The sequence below is a fragment of the Colletotrichum gloeosporioides genome (genome assembly GCF_011800055.1).
Source record: "Colletotrichum gloeosporioides strain Lc1 chromosome Unknown consensus_66, whole genome shotgun sequence".
Classification (NCBI taxonomy): domain Eukaryota; kingdom Fungi; phylum Ascomycota; class Sordariomycetes; order Glomerellales; family Glomerellaceae; genus Colletotrichum; species Colletotrichum gloeosporioides.
The window spans coordinates 2,035,259-2,050,508 of record NW_025544711.1 but is presented as its reverse complement, the minus strand read 5'-3'; the positions used below and the strand labels follow the sequence as shown (position 1 = coordinate 2,050,508).

The 15,250-nt window shown below is 54.5% G+C and overlaps 4 protein-coding genes across 4 annotated transcripts; 2 read left to right on the top strand and 2 right to left on the bottom strand.

Annotated features, from left to right (window-relative positions):
• Positions 1 to 242: 242 nt before the first annotated feature.
• GCG54_00015200 (Polyketide transferase) lies at positions 243 to 1,198 on the bottom strand (the record flags this gene model as incomplete). The annotated part of the gene is made up of 2 exons (XM_045415014.1): positions 243 to 1,046; positions 1,091 to 1,198. The coding sequence occupies 2 exons, from the start codon at positions 1,196 to 1,198 to the stop codon at positions 243 to 245; spliced, it is 912 nt and encodes a 303-aa protein (XP_045261136.1).
• Positions 1,199 to 1,950: 752 nt separating this feature from the next.
• Positions 1,951 to 9,538, top strand: GCG54_00015199 (Fumagillin dodecapentaenoate synthase; the record flags this gene model as incomplete). The annotated part of the gene is made up of 8 exons (XM_045415013.1): positions 1,951 to 2,431; positions 2,508 to 2,625; positions 2,696 to 7,535; positions 7,611 to 7,948; positions 8,018 to 8,189; positions 8,254 to 8,562; positions 8,621 to 9,239; positions 9,315 to 9,538. The coding sequence occupies 8 exons, from the start codon at positions 1,951 to 1,953 to the stop codon at positions 9,536 to 9,538; spliced, it is 7,101 nt and encodes a 2,366-aa protein (XP_045261135.1).
• Positions 9,539 to 10,061: 523 nt separating this feature from the next.
• On the top strand, positions 10,062 to 11,797 carry GCG54_00015198 (Sphingolipid C9-methyltransferase 1; the record flags this gene model as incomplete). The annotated part of the gene is made up of 5 exons (XM_045415012.1): positions 10,062 to 10,148; positions 10,207 to 10,693; positions 10,757 to 11,384; positions 11,444 to 11,552; positions 11,612 to 11,797. 5 exons carry the CDS (start codon positions 10,062 to 10,064, stop codon positions 11,795 to 11,797), a joined length of 1,497 nt encoding a protein of 498 aa, XP_045261134.1.
• An 873-nt stretch (positions 11,798 to 12,670) lies between these two features.
• GCG54_00015197 (Oligopeptide transporter 1) lies at positions 12,671 to 15,017 on the bottom strand (the record flags this gene model as incomplete). Its single annotated transcript, XM_045415011.1, has 2 exons — positions 12,671 to 14,772; positions 14,828 to 15,017. 2 exons carry the CDS (start codon positions 15,015 to 15,017, stop codon positions 12,671 to 12,673), a joined length of 2,292 nt encoding a protein of 763 aa, XP_045261133.1.
• Between the last annotated feature and the right edge of the window lie 233 nt (positions 15,018 to 15,250).

Below are 15,250 nucleotides of genomic sequence, written 5' to 3'. Positions count from 1 at the left end.
CTTCCCACCCCCACGGTGCTTCGCCCCGCGCCGGATTACCTGCATATAAGCATGCAGCTAGGGCAAGCACGCGTCAATTAGCCCGCAAACGCATGCCAAGTCGATTCCAGGAACGTGGAAGTGATCAAACAAGGTTATTTCATTGGGTGCCATAATATCAAAGCCATTAATCATTCGTGTGCCGCACATGATAACAGCAAAGAGGATTCTAGAACAGGCAGAAGACACAAGCACAATCCATCTTAGGCTCCCAAAACTTCGCGCAGGAAGGCAACCTGCGCATCCAGCACTCTAGCAAAGTCGTCGCCACTCAGCACATCCATGTGACCCCTTTCTGGCACGACCAGGTGGCGTTTAGGCTCCTTCAACCGGTCATAAATCTCGGTCCGCTGAAGTTCTGCGGGCGAGACCACGTCATGCTCCGGTGTGACCACCATAACAGGGGTTGGAGAGACGCAAGGAATCAGTCCCATCGGCTGGAAGGCAGCAATGTGGTAGTAGCTGCCCAGCGTAGTCTCCAACTCGAAGGTCGGCTGCAGCTCTTTCGCCCCCGCCATCATCTTGAACCCGTTCACGTCGAAGCCCTTGCCGAAACCCGCTGGATTCTCCCCCTCGGCCGTAAGCATGGGGATGTAGACGGGCTTGTTGCCTGCTGCACGCGACTCACGATCGCGGAGCGCCTTGGCTAGTACGCGAGGCCATTTCTCGGGGGGGAAGTCCCAGATGGTGAGCGGGCACATGGCCACCACGGCCTTTGCGCGTTTATCCAGAGCAGCCGCGACGAGGGATAGCATGCCGCTGTACGAGAAGCCCCAGTACGCAATGCGCGCCGGGTCAACCAGCGGATGGCCTTTGAGGAAGGTCAGGGCGTCGTGGTAGTCCTCAACGTTGCGCGAGGGATGGATTTCGTTGCGCGGAGTCCCGTCGCTCAGGCCAATTGAGCGGGGATCATAGATGAGCACGGTGAAATCGAATTTCTGGAAGTACTCGGCGACTTCTGCAACCATGGTCTCTTTGGTGAAATTGAACTGAGGGAAGTTAGGGCTCTACGGCTTCAAGTTGTTAGAGTCCATGAGAGGAGAGAACGTACTCCAGGAGTCGCGATAATGGCTGCGCCTCGCTTTGATGCTGGGTAAAGCCAGCCACGGAGGACAAGACCATCAATGGTTCTGAACTCGACGTCTTCACGAGCAGCCATGGTGCAATGGTGGGTGTTTACGAAGATTGAAGTGTAGTATCCAAAGAAGTATGTGATAGATGGTGATTCTCTTAGAATTGTCTACTCCCGATAGATTGGAGGAATCTTTAAGATGACCAGACGTGAGGGCTAGATTGACATCAGGGGGAGCCAAGTTCTCTTCAGTCTCATTCTCTCAATCTCTCAATCTCAACAAAAACACGTTCTTGATGTCCAACGCCTGCATGATTGATAATCCGCATATCGGTAAGCAAGGATACAACTGCGAGCCCTGGACTTAGAGTCAGCAGCAATTCATTCGTATCAAACGCCAATTGGATTCCATGGATAGTCAAAGTCGAGTAAAGGCCCATCCCAACGGACGCTGCTTGATCTTACAGTCATTGGAAAGTCTCCGCTTCACATGTAATCTTGACTCACCTGGCTCTCACTCTATCTTGATTTCGCTTACACTGCATCTCATGCTTACATTGCATCATTGTTTGCCAATAATCATGCATACCCGGGGACAACTGAAGTAGCGACATGCTGGGATAATCAATTTGCTTCTCCTGAACGAATCGAGAGCACTCAGTCGTGTGATGGGGATTGATGAGCCTCAGAGTATGAAGGATAATCTCAATAGCCCTTCACGAAGTCTTTTCAATTAACTATCTAAACCAGATCTATCCGACAAGTCCTGAGTTAGTTCCACGCCGCTTCTTCATCCAACAACTAGTCACAGATTCACTTTTCCCTCACTCAACTCCATCATGAGCATCTCATCAGACACCAAGCAGACCCCCGCGTGGTCAAGTGATAGCGGCAACTCGTACGCCATGATCAACGATGGGGCCCAGCGGAACCACACACAGACACCCGTTGCCGTCGTCGGCATGGCCTGTCGCCTCCCCGGCCACAGCAACTCACCCACCCTTCTCTGGGACTTTCTCCAACGTGGCGGTATCGCAAAGAACGAACCTCCAGCAACGCGGTTCAGCTTGCCCGGACATCATGACGAGCACCGCAGGCCAAGAACTATGAAGAGCCCTGGTGGCATGTTCATGGAAGACGTCGACCCGGAGGTCTTTGACGGGCAGTTCTTCAACATCAGCCGCGTTGACTGCATAGCTATGGACCCGCAGCAACGTATTCTTCTCGAAGTTGCGTACGAATGCTTGGAGAACGCGGGTATCCCGCTCGAGGCCATCAGTGGCAAACGAGTCGGATGCCTTGTCGGCACAAACATCGTGGGTACGTGACTTACGTGATGATACCTGGCCTCGGATCCAACTGATATTTCATGTCACTGACACTGAGTGCTTGATAGACTATGCCTCTATGCAGAGTCGTGACCCCGAAAACCGTCCAGAGTCTGCGACGATAGGTGTGGCCTGGTCCATTTTGAGTAATCGGATCAGCCACTTCCTCAACATCCACGGCCCCAGGTAAGTCGGAGACGGCGCCCGGCCTTAGTGCCTCTGAGCAAGGCATCCAGGCAGCTAACTCTCGTAACAGTATGACAGTAGACTCTGCATGTTCTGCCAGTCTTGTCGGCGTGGAAGTTGCCTGCCGATACCTCGACACCCACCAGGCAGACGGCATGCTGGTATCCGGGGCCAGTCTCTGGCTGACTCCCGAGCACAACGAAGAGATCGGCATGATGCGCATGACACAGTCAGCCACAGGCAGATGCCATAGCTTCGACGCCAAGGCGGATGGGTATGCCAAGGCAGAAGGCATGAACGTTGTCTACCTGAAGCGTCTTGACGATGCCCTGCGGGACGGCGACCCGATCCGCGCCGTCATCCGCGGCACCGCCACCAACAGTGACGGCCGAACACCTGGAATCGCTAGCCCCAGTGCCGAGGCCCAGTCCGCAGCCATCAGAGCGGCATATGCCAACGCTGGCATCAAGAACTTCAACGACACGCAGTACCTGGAGTGCCACGGTACCGGCACGCCCGCCGGAGACCCGATTGAAGTCAGGGGCGCCGCCTCTGTGTTCGCAGGCACCCGCGAGCCCGGCCAGGACCTTGTCATCGGGTCCATCAAGAGTAATATCGGCCACTCTGAAGCCGCGGCAGGCTTGTCGGGTCTGATGAAAGTCGTACTCGCGCTTGAGCATGGCATCATCCCCGGGAACCCGACCTTTGTCACCCCCAACCCCAACATCGACTTCGTGGGCTCCCGTGTTCGTCCCACACGCATGTCCATCAAGTGGCCAGAGACATCTTTGGACGTCCGCCGTGCAAGTGTGAACTCATTTGGTTTCGGTGGTTCTAACGCACACGCCATTTTGGAAAACGCCCCCTTCGCAACCCACGTGTCGTCTTACAAGGAGATTACCTCGGACTTCTTCGGCGATGACGACGGCGATGAAGACGCGATCGTCGCCGAGGACGCCCCGTCAAAGGTGCTCGTCTTGTCCGCAAATGATCAGTCATCGCTGAAGAGCTACATCAGCGCACTCTCGGGGCATCTGATTAACCCCGGAGTCTCGGTCGACATCGACGACCTAGCGTATACGCTCTCAGAGCGCAGAAGCCACCACTACTACCGCGCTTTCCTGACCACAAACTCCAGCAGCAGCATTGATCAGGGGAAGATTCAATTTGGTCAGAAGGCTGCCTCCAAGCCGCGCGTCGGGTTCGTTTTTACCGGTCAGGGAGCGCAGTGGCCACAAATGGGGTCGAGTCTCGTCAAAGCCTTCCCGCAAGCAAGAGAGGTGATCGAAGAGCTGGATCAGGTTCTCCAGAAACTTCCTGATCCGCCTGCGTGGAGCTTGCTTGCTGAGCTGACGGAGGAGAGAACCTCTGCGGCCCTACGGCAGCCAGAGTACTCCCAGCCTCTTGTGACCGCGTTGCAACTGGCCATCCTGGAGGTGGTGAAGGATTGGGGTATCAGTCCCGAGGCTGTGGTGGGACACTCATCTGGAGAGATTGCTGCCGCTGCGGCTGCAGGCCTGATCACACCAGACGATGCCATCAAGATCGCTTATTACCGTGGTCAAGCCACTAAGAAGTTCCCGCCCAAGGAGCCATTGGGTATGTTGGCTGTCGGCGTCAATGTCGAGACGGTCGAGAAGTACATGGGGCCAGAGAGCAAGGTTCAGATTGCCTGCTACAATAGTCCCAGCAGTCTCACTCTCTCTGGCACTGCTGCAGCGCTGAAGTCTCTTGAGGAACGCCTGAAGCAGGATGGTCACTTTGCCAGGCTACTTCTGGTCGATGCTGCGTATCACTCGGACTATATGGCGCCTATTGGAGAGGCCTACGAGAAGATGCTGAATGAGAACACCAACACAGCTCCAAGCAGTCCCACGGCTAGGATGTTCAGTTCCGTTACTGGTCAGGTCCTGACCGAGGCGCCAGATGCCGCGTACTGGAAGAGCAACATGGTTTCCCCGGTCCGCTTCACCACCGCGGCTAAGGAGCTTCTCCAAGACTCTCAAGCGGCAGTTGATTTCCTAATCGAGATCGGTCCCAGCAATGCTCTGTCAGGTCCCATTGCCCAAATCAAGAAAACCCTCTCGGGTGCGCCTGCCGACGCGCAGTATACGTCTGCGTTGAAGCGTGGGCCAGACTCGATCCAGTCCTTGTACAACGTCGCCGGTCAGCTCTTCCTCCTCGGTGGGGCGGTTGATCTCAGGAAGGTCAACCGAACTCATGAGTCGAGGACGCCCTCAGTCATTGTCGATCTGCCCAACTACTCCTGGAACCATTCTCAGCGCTACTGGCACGAGACGCAGGCCAGCCGCGACTGGCGCTTCAAGAAGTTCATCAACCACGACCTCTTGGGGTCGAAGATGAACGGCACCGCGTGGCAGTCTCCCATCTTCCAAAAGACACTCCGCCTCGGCGACATGCCCTGGCTTCGAGACCACATGATGGGTAACCAGATCATCTTTCCGGGAGCGGGCTATTGTGCCATGGCGGTGGAAGCTTTGTATCAGGTGTCCATGGTGACGAAGTGGGATGGAAAAGAGCCGTCCCGGTATCAGTTCCGCTTCCGCGACATCCGCTTCTTGCGCGCCTTGGTGCTTGAGGAGGATGAGCCCGCCACGTATACTCTGACCCTGACCCCGGCAAGAGGGGGATCGATCCGTGACTGGTTTGAGTTCCGTGTCTGCTCAACGAAGGACACCGTTTACACCGAGCATTGCGCCGGCTTGATCTCCGTGGAGACCGACTACAAGGAGACACCAGCCCCGAGCGGTTCTCTCAAGCCCTTGGAACTTGCTACTCCTGCCAGCATGATTTACAAGGCAGTTCGGGAGTCTGGCTACAACTACGGCCCTTGCTTCCAGAAGCATCTCCTCTTCGAGGCCACCATGGGCGTGACCGAAAGCCGCTCGACTGTGGCAATGGACCCCCCGCCCTCTACCTACGGACAGTCGTTCTATCCCATTCACCCGGCCAGCATTGACGCCTGCTTTTACATTGGCATCCTGGCCATCTCCAAGGGTGACATCCCACTGGTGGGAGCAGTCCACGTCCCGCAGATTCTCAGTAGCCTCGTCATCCCCATGCGCCGCGAACAACCCGCGGAGGCGATTGCCCTGGCCTCGGCTCGCTTCCTGGGCATCGGACGGGAGGACCTCCACCGCAACTACGGCTCCGACCTGTCTTTGTACGACCCCAAAGACGGGTCGCTCATCTTCGAGATGAAGGGGCTGACAACGCGCGACATCGAGACCAGCGAGGAAGAGGGCGCCAAGCACCTCTTCACCCACCTGGCGTGGGAAGCCGACCTTTCCCTGCTACTGTCCGCACCGGAGCCCAAGCTGCGGCAGTTCTTGAGGGACAATGACAAGACGACGCATGACCTGATCGATCTCGTCGCCCACAAGAAGCCAACGCTCAAGGTTCTGGAGGTGAACCTGAGCTCAACGGACGCCTCAAGCCTGTGGGTGCAGGAAGAGTCTAACCCCATCCGCGCCGCCGCATCTCAGTACAACTTTGCCGTGAGCGATCCCGCGACGCTGGTCAGCGCGCAGAGTCAGCTTTCAACCCACGCCCCTTCCGCTCAATTTGGCTTGCTTGATGTAAACAGCTCCGCTGCCATCGTGCCAGACGTCAAGTTTGACCTCGTCATCGTCAAGGCTTCGGACCGTATCGATGCGACGACGCGAGACAGGGCTCTGGCAAGCATCTCCCAGTCGGTAGAGGCCGGGAGCATTGTTATCAGTGTCGGCCAGGGGGTATCACTCAGCCCGCTCGGCAGCGTTCAAACCGTCGGCGATGATGCTTCCGTTGTCTATATCCAAAGCGCCGAGAAGACCAAGGAGGTGGCCTTGCCGACGGTTAGCTTCATCAGCCTCACCGGCACCGTTCATGAGCAGTCCAGCAAGATTCTGGGACACATCATTCAAAGTGGTTGGAATGTCCAGAAGCTCGCTGATCCTGCCAATGTCACTGCTGACCAGATCGTCCTCGTGCTCGATGAGCTGGTGTCGCCCATCATGATCCACCCAGACGCGAAGCAGTGGGACACTCTGAAGAGTCTCATCCAGAAGCAATGCAGAATCCTCTGGGTTACTTCTGGCGCTCATTTAGACGTCACAAACCCCAATTCTGCGGCCATCAACGGATTCTTCCGCTCCGTTCGCGCCGAAGAGGGCGCCCGCCTCGTCAACTTGGACGTAGAGCGCCCTGGAGGAGATGCCACTAGTGCGGCCATCATCTCCTGTCTCGACGTTCTCTCCCAGCCTGACCCCAAGGACCAGCTCGAGAGCGAGTTCGTCGAGCGCGGCGGAGTCGTTCGTGTCAGCCGTCTGCTGCCGGACTGGGAGATCACCAGGCTCCAGGGTCATCACCCCAGCGACCGCAAAACCGAGGTGTTGGATATTCACGCCAGCGAGACCATCATCAACATGGGTGCGGAGCGTCTGGGCGACATGGATTCCATCCATTATCACGAGGTCACGGCGGAGCCTCAGCCGCTTGAGGACGGCTACGTCGAGGTCGAGGTTTACGCCGCTGGTCTGAATTACAAGGACGTCGTTGTAACCATGGGCATCGTTCCTGGTGATGAGCGCGAACTCGGTGGCGAGGCGGCTGGCATCGTGACAAAGGTTTCGCCGAGTGTCACCTCACTAACGGTTGGACAACGTGTTGTAGTCTTCACCCCGGCGACCATTTCCAACCGCGTCCGCACCCGGCCCGGACGAGTGCATGCCCTCCCTGACTGGATGTCGTTCGAAGAGGCTGCCACTCTTTGTGGTGTTTACTTGACTTCCATCTACTCATTGTTCGACATGGCAGATGTTAAGGCAGGCAAGACCGTACTGATTCACTCCGCGGCGGGTGGTGTAGGCATCTCCTCTATGCAGCTGGCTCAGTATGCCGGTGCGGAGGTAAGTTGCAGCAATACCTTCTTGCGATACGACTTTCCACTACGGGGGCACTCACTAACACTTGCCCTCTACTAGGTCTTTGCGACTGTTGGTTCTCCTGACAAGAGAGAATTCATCAAGTCCACTTTCGGTCTAGAGGACGACCACATCTTCAACTCCCGCGACACATCTTTCGGTGACCAAATCTTGGCTGCGACTGGTGGCCGAGGAGTCGATATCATTCTCAACTCTCTCACCGGTGACATGCTGGATGAGTCGTTCCGCGTCCTCGCCGACGGAGGTGTTATGGTCGAGATTGGTAAGAAAGATATCTTGGATCGCAACAGCCTTGCCATGGAGCCGTTCGACCGCAACATCTCCCTGAGGGCCGTTGATATGTCTCACCAGAGAGCTCCTGATCATCTCATCGCTCGGTAAGCTTTCCTTTCGGCCACCGCCACATCACTCCGAAGATATACTGACTGCTTTCTGTTCTTTTCAAGTCTCATGACCAAGCTCTTTGAGCTCCTCGAGGGACGCCACGTCAAGCCAATCAATCCCATCCATATCTTCTCCTTCACCGACGTCGCCAATGCGGTGCGCTACCTGCGCGCAGGCAAGCACATCGGCAAGGTCGTCATTTCAGACGGTCCCGAGCCGAAGATTTCTGTTCCCGTAAGTTGCCATCCGACTAACGAAAAAAACGTCATTGTACAGAAACTCATGCTGATTTTAACAGGTCCGGCGCGCCCCGAAGACTCTCCACTTCCGCGATGATGCCACTTATCTGATCGTAGGCGGCCTTCGCGGTCTCTGCGGCGCGCTCGCCATCTACCTCGCCAAGAGCGGCGCGAAGCATCTCGCCGTCATCTCCAGAAGCGGGCACACGGATGAAAAGTCCCGCTCCATCGTTAAGCAGGTTAAAGCTCTTGGGTCGAGCATCGATCTCCTGACAGCCGATGTGACCAGCAAGGGCGACGTCCAGCGGGCATTCAACCAGACGTCCTTCCCAGTTGGAGGCATCATCCAGGGTGCAATGGTCCTCCGGGTAAGTGTTTCCCTCGCCGATAAGAGACAAATCAATTCCTGACATCACTTTCACTTAGGACCGCCCGTTCGACTCAATGACACTTGAAGAGTACCACCAAGCCGTCGGTTGCAAGATCCAAGGTACATGGAACCTCCACGATGCAGCAGAGAAGCTTGGTCTCGAACTCGACTTCTTCACTATGCTCTCGAGTATCTCCGGTGTCATCGGGCAGCGCGGACAGGCCAACTACGCCGCCGCCAACGTCTTCCTGGACTCCTTCGCCGCCTACCGCCGTCAGCGCGGGCAAGCCGCGTGCTCCATCGACCTGGGCGTCATCGAGGACGACGGCTTCATCGCGAACAACGATGGTTTCCAGGAGAAGCACTTTGACAGCCGCACCTTCAAGGGCATCAACAACGGCCTCCTCCGACAGATTCTCTACTTCTCGATCCTGCAGCAGGCCGGTCGATTCCCGGGCTCGCCGTCGGCTACGCAAATGGTCACGGGCATCGTTGCGCCGCAGCCGGCTGACTCGGCGCTGTTGCAAGATGCCCGGTTTGCGGCGCTGCGAACCGGGTCAGCTGGAGGCAGGGCGGCTGGCGAGGGTGGTAACAGTGCCAACGCGGATGTGCAGGCGCTGCTGCTTCTTCTGAAATCCAAGTCTGCTGAGACTTCGGCACAGATTGCAGCGACAGGTATGCACATCGTCCTTCTTTTTCTCTATGCCGTGGTGTTTTAGATAGATGTACTAATCCGATCTTTCTCTTCAGTGGATGTTGTGAACAAGTGTTTCGTCCGCATGCTCCGTCTCTCAGAGCCGATGGACCCCGCCCGACCCCTTTCGGTGTACGGCATCGATTCACTGGCCGCGGTGGAGGTCCGCAATTGGGTACGCAACGAGCTTGGGGCCCTAGTTACCACAGTCGACATCATGAACGCGTCCTCTTTGTTGTCGTTTTGTGAGAAGATTGTTTCAAAGATTGTGGTCGAATAAATGTTCGTGGGTTATGGCGTTCGGGGCTTAGTGTCAATGATTACAAATCGTCAGAACAATTGGGCAAGCCCGCTACGGGCTAATAAAATCTTTGTTGCAATATCTAGCTTCATCATTTGCAATAAATGTAGACCAAAACACGATATTCGGTAAAGACAAAGATGTCCATGGATCAATACAGGTTAGGCATATTGGGCCTCCATGTTGGAGTACATCGGTTGGCCAAAGCTGCAACGGTGGTCGAGTAAACACCAAACACACGCGGCATAGACTTGTCAGACCACGTACATTTGACATTACCCCAATCCCGAGCTGACAACTCGCACCAATGGCTGATTCTAATCACCTGATTTGTCGTGACCCAGGCCTAGTTGCTGATCTGCCCACCCCGCGCTGGCGTCATCAAAACGGCCATGGATGCCGGGAAACACGCAAACCCGTCTTTTGAAATCTGCAACGTTCGAGCATTTTAGCCGACCTTAGACACAGACTTTGTCGCTCAACTTGGTAGCATCCCTAAGAGATGGACGATCATGTATTAGTCCCGACGCCGCCGGCCTCGGCGAGCGGCCACTCCAAAGATTTCGATTTTAGCACTACGAGAACCTTGGTGAGTTTTGCATCTATGAGCGACTTTTGAACCCAGTCTAATATGGAGATCCCATCAGTATCCCGCTGTCAAACACGCAACTCTGCCGGTAGATGGCGCAGGCCACGATACCTTTTCCATCAAGCACCTCGTGCTCCTCCTCGCTTTCGTTCCCGCCTTTGCGACATGGAAACTATGTGGAGGATACAACACCTTGGTAGTCGCTCTCTTCACGCTCTTGGTGCCCGTCGCCGCTGCATTTTGGTACGTTGCATCGTGTATCTCGCCTCCGATCAACGAGAAAATTCAGAACCCCGGTCGGCCGGTCGAAGACTACATCACCTTCAAAAATGAGCACGACCGAGACCGATACTGGGGCAGGCATAAGATAGCGATGGGCACTTTCACAAAGATGTACTTCGACGGTGATGTGGATTTCAATGGTGACGCACTTGAAATCCTGGAGTGGAGGTATGACTGGGCGAGTTGGAGGTTCACGAGAGAGATGACGAGGTTCGTGGTGTTGACGTGGCTTCCTGAAGTGATCTCGTCCTACCTATTTCCAAGTGAGTCGGGTAAAAGTGTGCCAAGGCCATGAATACTGGAGCACTGGCTAAGTCGAACTTTAGGAGAAAGGCAGCTGGTAGAAGATCAGCGCGGTAGCGACTTTTACTCATGGTTTCTTGGTCCACGATTGGCTTACACTTCAGGCATCATATCGGATATGAATATTGAGGAAACGCTTGAAGACCTGCAAGACAACAAGCTTGCTGCGCTCTGTGAAAAGATCGACCTACAACCAGGAGAGCGGCTTCTCGATATCGGTTGCGGATGGGGTTCCCTCGTAACCTTCGCCAGCGTCAATTACGGTGCCCTCGCGACTGGGCTTACGATTGACCCGTATCAGGCTGATTTGGGAAACTGGCGCCTCCAATCTGCAGAGATATCCGAAGCCCAAAGCCGTATATGCAGTCGGGCGTATGAGGGTCCCGACGAAAAATATGACAAGATTGTATGTGTGCAGTCATCTGGGCAAGAGGATTTGAAAGTGAGCGGGTTCTTTGAGCGCTGCTATGAGATGCTTGCGGATGATGGAGTGTTCCATGTCGAGATCACCGCGTCGAGACGTGCGTGGCAATACGAGGATCTGGTCTGGGGGTTGTTCTTGAAGAGGCATGTCATTCCTTGGATGACGATGGGGTGGGACTTGGGGAGGTATGTGACTGCTCTCGAAGAGGCGGGATTCGAGATTCAAAGGTACGACTCTCTAACTTCATCTTGCTCGTCTGGCCAAATATCATGCTGACATTTGACAGCCTCGACAATATTGGGCAGCATTATTCTGCTACCTTGTGGAGGTGGTACAAGAATTGGACGGGCAATCGGGATAAGGTCACGGCTAAGTATGGTGAAAAGTCATACCGGGTAAGTCCCGCACAAGCGTCATCCGGCTGTGTCCAAACGAAATATGCTCACAAGTTTAGATCTGGGAATACTTCCTTGCAATGGCGACTATCATATTCCGGCAAGGAACCATGGGTCGCTACCAAATTACGCTGGTGAAGAATCTCAACGGAGTCCACCGTGCGGGTTTACACCAGACCCGGTTTTCTGTGGCGGAGGCGTTGGCCACCAGCAGAGCACAAGGGAAAAACAGGTTCCCTATTTGACATTCGGACTCCAGTCGAAGATATTGACTGTATGAACCGATCACTCTATGGTAATAAGTAATCTGCGAGGCTTCTTAAGGATGTTGTAAATTGCAAGCGTCGTTGCTTTATGCTGAAACAGTGGAAGCAAGTGAGGGTATGTTTGTAATCCACGTCGAATTAGTTACGGGTGCATATGAATAATCCATGTTCGAATCGTTTAGTCTAACAATACCATAACCGAAGAAAATTTCAATCTACACTGCCGAATTAACATGACTCTGATTTACAGGGTTAATAAGACCTCATCCCCATAGGACATGAACACAAACACCGTGCGACTGCTGAACTCAGCTGTGTGGGTACGACCTTCTTTACATTCAAACTCCCTGAATGAAAAGGATCGACGGCGTGCCATGAAAACGAATGGGCACTAGCCGGGTTCGGCAAAAGCAATGGACACTGTGGGAATTGAACCCACGACCTTTCACAAGGCGCATCGCCGATATCGACGAGGATGCGAAGCGAAAATCATACCCCTAGACCAAGCGCCCGTTGTTAGGAAATCGGCTGACTTGTCTCTCTTGAAGCTGGGGATCTCCCTAGGCGGCTCTGAAGGTATTTTCCTGCCGCTTCTGGGCCCCTAGGATTCGTCCTCCTTGTACATAGATTCAATTCCCTATCTCCCATTTTCTACCTGGCTACTATGCTGCAACGCGTCGGCAGACGTCACTTGCTATCATCATGCTTGACTTTGTACATACACACTGTTTTCCCTGGGGTGAAACGTGGAAGTTACGGGTATCTAATTAGAGACATTTTATTCAGAGGCCGAATTATATAAAGCATGTGAGAATCATGCCTATTGAAACATCTTATGCCGGTGTTGCCATCTCACAAGCAGTGATCCGGGTTGGTATCCGATGGATTTCCCCACCACGCAGGGAACGGGTGCGGGTTGCCACTTGCACCAAACACCGCGAATGACAGAATGAAGATGATAAGTTGGGACCCTCCGTCCAGCGCGGCCCCAATGAGATAATTGTACTTGTTGTAGATTCGCGGTCTTCTGCGACGGAGCCAGAACTGAGAGAAGACGCCCACTGCGATGGAAGACCAGATCCACGACGTATTACCGAAGAATGTACCGCCAGCAGATGCAATGATAATGGTTGTGTTGATTGGCCAATCCTTAATCCGAGGAACCAGTTTGATCAGACCCCAGTGCAGAATCGGAAGAGCTGCGCCGATGAGGAGCCCTAGGGGAACGATGACATAGCGACCTGTTGGGCCGTACATCTCTTTGGCGAGCGACCATGTGATGGCTTGAGAGTTCAGACTCTGCATAGAAGAACCGCTCCAGACGATAGTGCCAATGGGGTCGAGGAGAACCTCCCGTTGGTTCGTCACAATTGTGGTCATCACAGCGTAGTTCAACCCAGCACCAAGCAAAGTGCCGTAGATCTGGGTGCAGAACATGACGCGATGCGGGACCTTAGTATATTGGCCCACCTTCAGCCAGTTGGCGAGGCTTACGGCGAGAAGGATGACTTGATGGGACCAACTTGCGAAGAAGAGGTTTGCCAGGGGTCTACCAGGGTGGATCAAGCCAGCAAGCATTTTGGAGAGTTGGTTGGTGCTGACTCCGCTTCCGAAGAGGCCGTTGAGAATGCATGAAAACGGTGCGATGAAGGTCCCAAGCAGCAGTGCAACTATGTAGCCCCACCAAGGTAGCGTCGTCTCGCCGATGATGTTGACAACCAGACCGGCGATGAAGGTGAGGCCGAAGAGAGCGAGGTACCACCACATTGGAGTCTCTTTATATTTCAGCATTGCTTGGTAGTGAATGTCTGGTTGGGTCTGGTTACGAGCACTCTTCCAGGCTTCTACCATATCTTTTCCATAGAAGATGATGACGTGGGTAATCAGCGCACCAATGGCCATGCTGGCAGTGAGATAGCCCCAGACCGTACTAGACGCCAAATTGGGCAGGCCAGCCTGGTCAATCTTGCTGTAGTCGATAACCCCACGGTCGTTCAGTACCGACGTCGTCGCCCATCTAGTGCCGTTGTTCGCGAAGAGGGATGTAGACATAAAGGGGAACGACTTGGCACTCCAGGTGTTGCTGTAGAAGAGTGCTGGCATAACGATGTACCAGATGGCATAACCGATCCACGAATTCAGCTGTTGTTTGAAAGGGAGCGCAAGATACGTGCTTTGGATATACTGCCAATCCAGTGAGAAGTTAAGCAAGCCCATGCCTTCGTTGGAAGATGCTCCGCCGAAGATGGTCGTGATGACGCTGCGAGTATTGGTCGGGGCGCCCATAGACGCGAGGCAGAAGACGGAAATGCCGCCAAACCAGGTCACCATGTACGCTGGAAAGAGCTCCCACACAGCAGCGATTCCCATAGCAATCCCGAACTTCCTTAGGCGGTCGCGGTTGGCGATGCGGTCGAAATGCAGGTTTTGGAAGAGAACTACCTGGGGAAGAGTGCCCCAGTAGACCATCTCGCCCGGGTACACAACCAATGGGCGAAGAAGGCCGGCGAGGACGAAGCCGCAGAGAGAGATCGAGAAGGTGGCTAGTACCGCAGTAGTCGCCGTGACTTCGCGGTCATAGAAGAGGCGCTCGACAGCGTAGATCTCGATTCCGGACAATCCATTGTTGCCGGAAGAGGCGATAAGAGATGCGACAACGTGTTCTTTAATGCCAAATGGCTGACCGGAGTTGATGAATCGAAGTACTCTCTGGAGCAGCGGCCATTTAAATCGATCCGGCCGCGGCGTTGCTAGAGCCCAGGCCTCGCCGAATATGAACACCAAGAGTTGGAGAAAAACTGCAGAAACTGCCATTTGAGTCGGCTTGAACGTGTAGAGCATCGTGATAACGCTGGCGAGTGCGGTGAGTGCGGTACCGAGGACGATAGAGCGAAACGTCAAGGCAGGGTCGCCATCGTCGCGAACCGACACCACGAACTTGGACACATCAGCTCCTGTTTGATCATGTTAGAGCTAGCGACTATTCAATCTTCTTGGAAGACGAATTACCAGTGCGAATGACCGGATATCCGTTAACATATTCAACATTCTCATCCACGAGCGCGTCATCCGACTTGGCTTTCTCGTTATCGCTCGTTGAAGCCTCAGACGGCGTTTCAGTGGCGGCGGTTACGAGAGCTGGCTTGTCCGAGTCGTCGATAACTTTGTCGCCCAGCGACGGTTCCTTGGGGTTCGACATCTCTAAGGCACGACGGCTGCGGAGCGAGAACGACAGAAACGAGCGCCAAAGAGCGCGTGGGTTGCAGTATCGAGCCGAGGAGGGTAGTGGAAGTTCTATTCGTTACTACCACGTGGTGATGTTACTGCGATAGCAACATTCGATGCGGGGATGTTTGCAGCATATTAAAATGATTCAACTTTGTGTGGTCGACTCCATGTGAATGGGCATGGAGTAAGCAAAGAAGAGGCCGC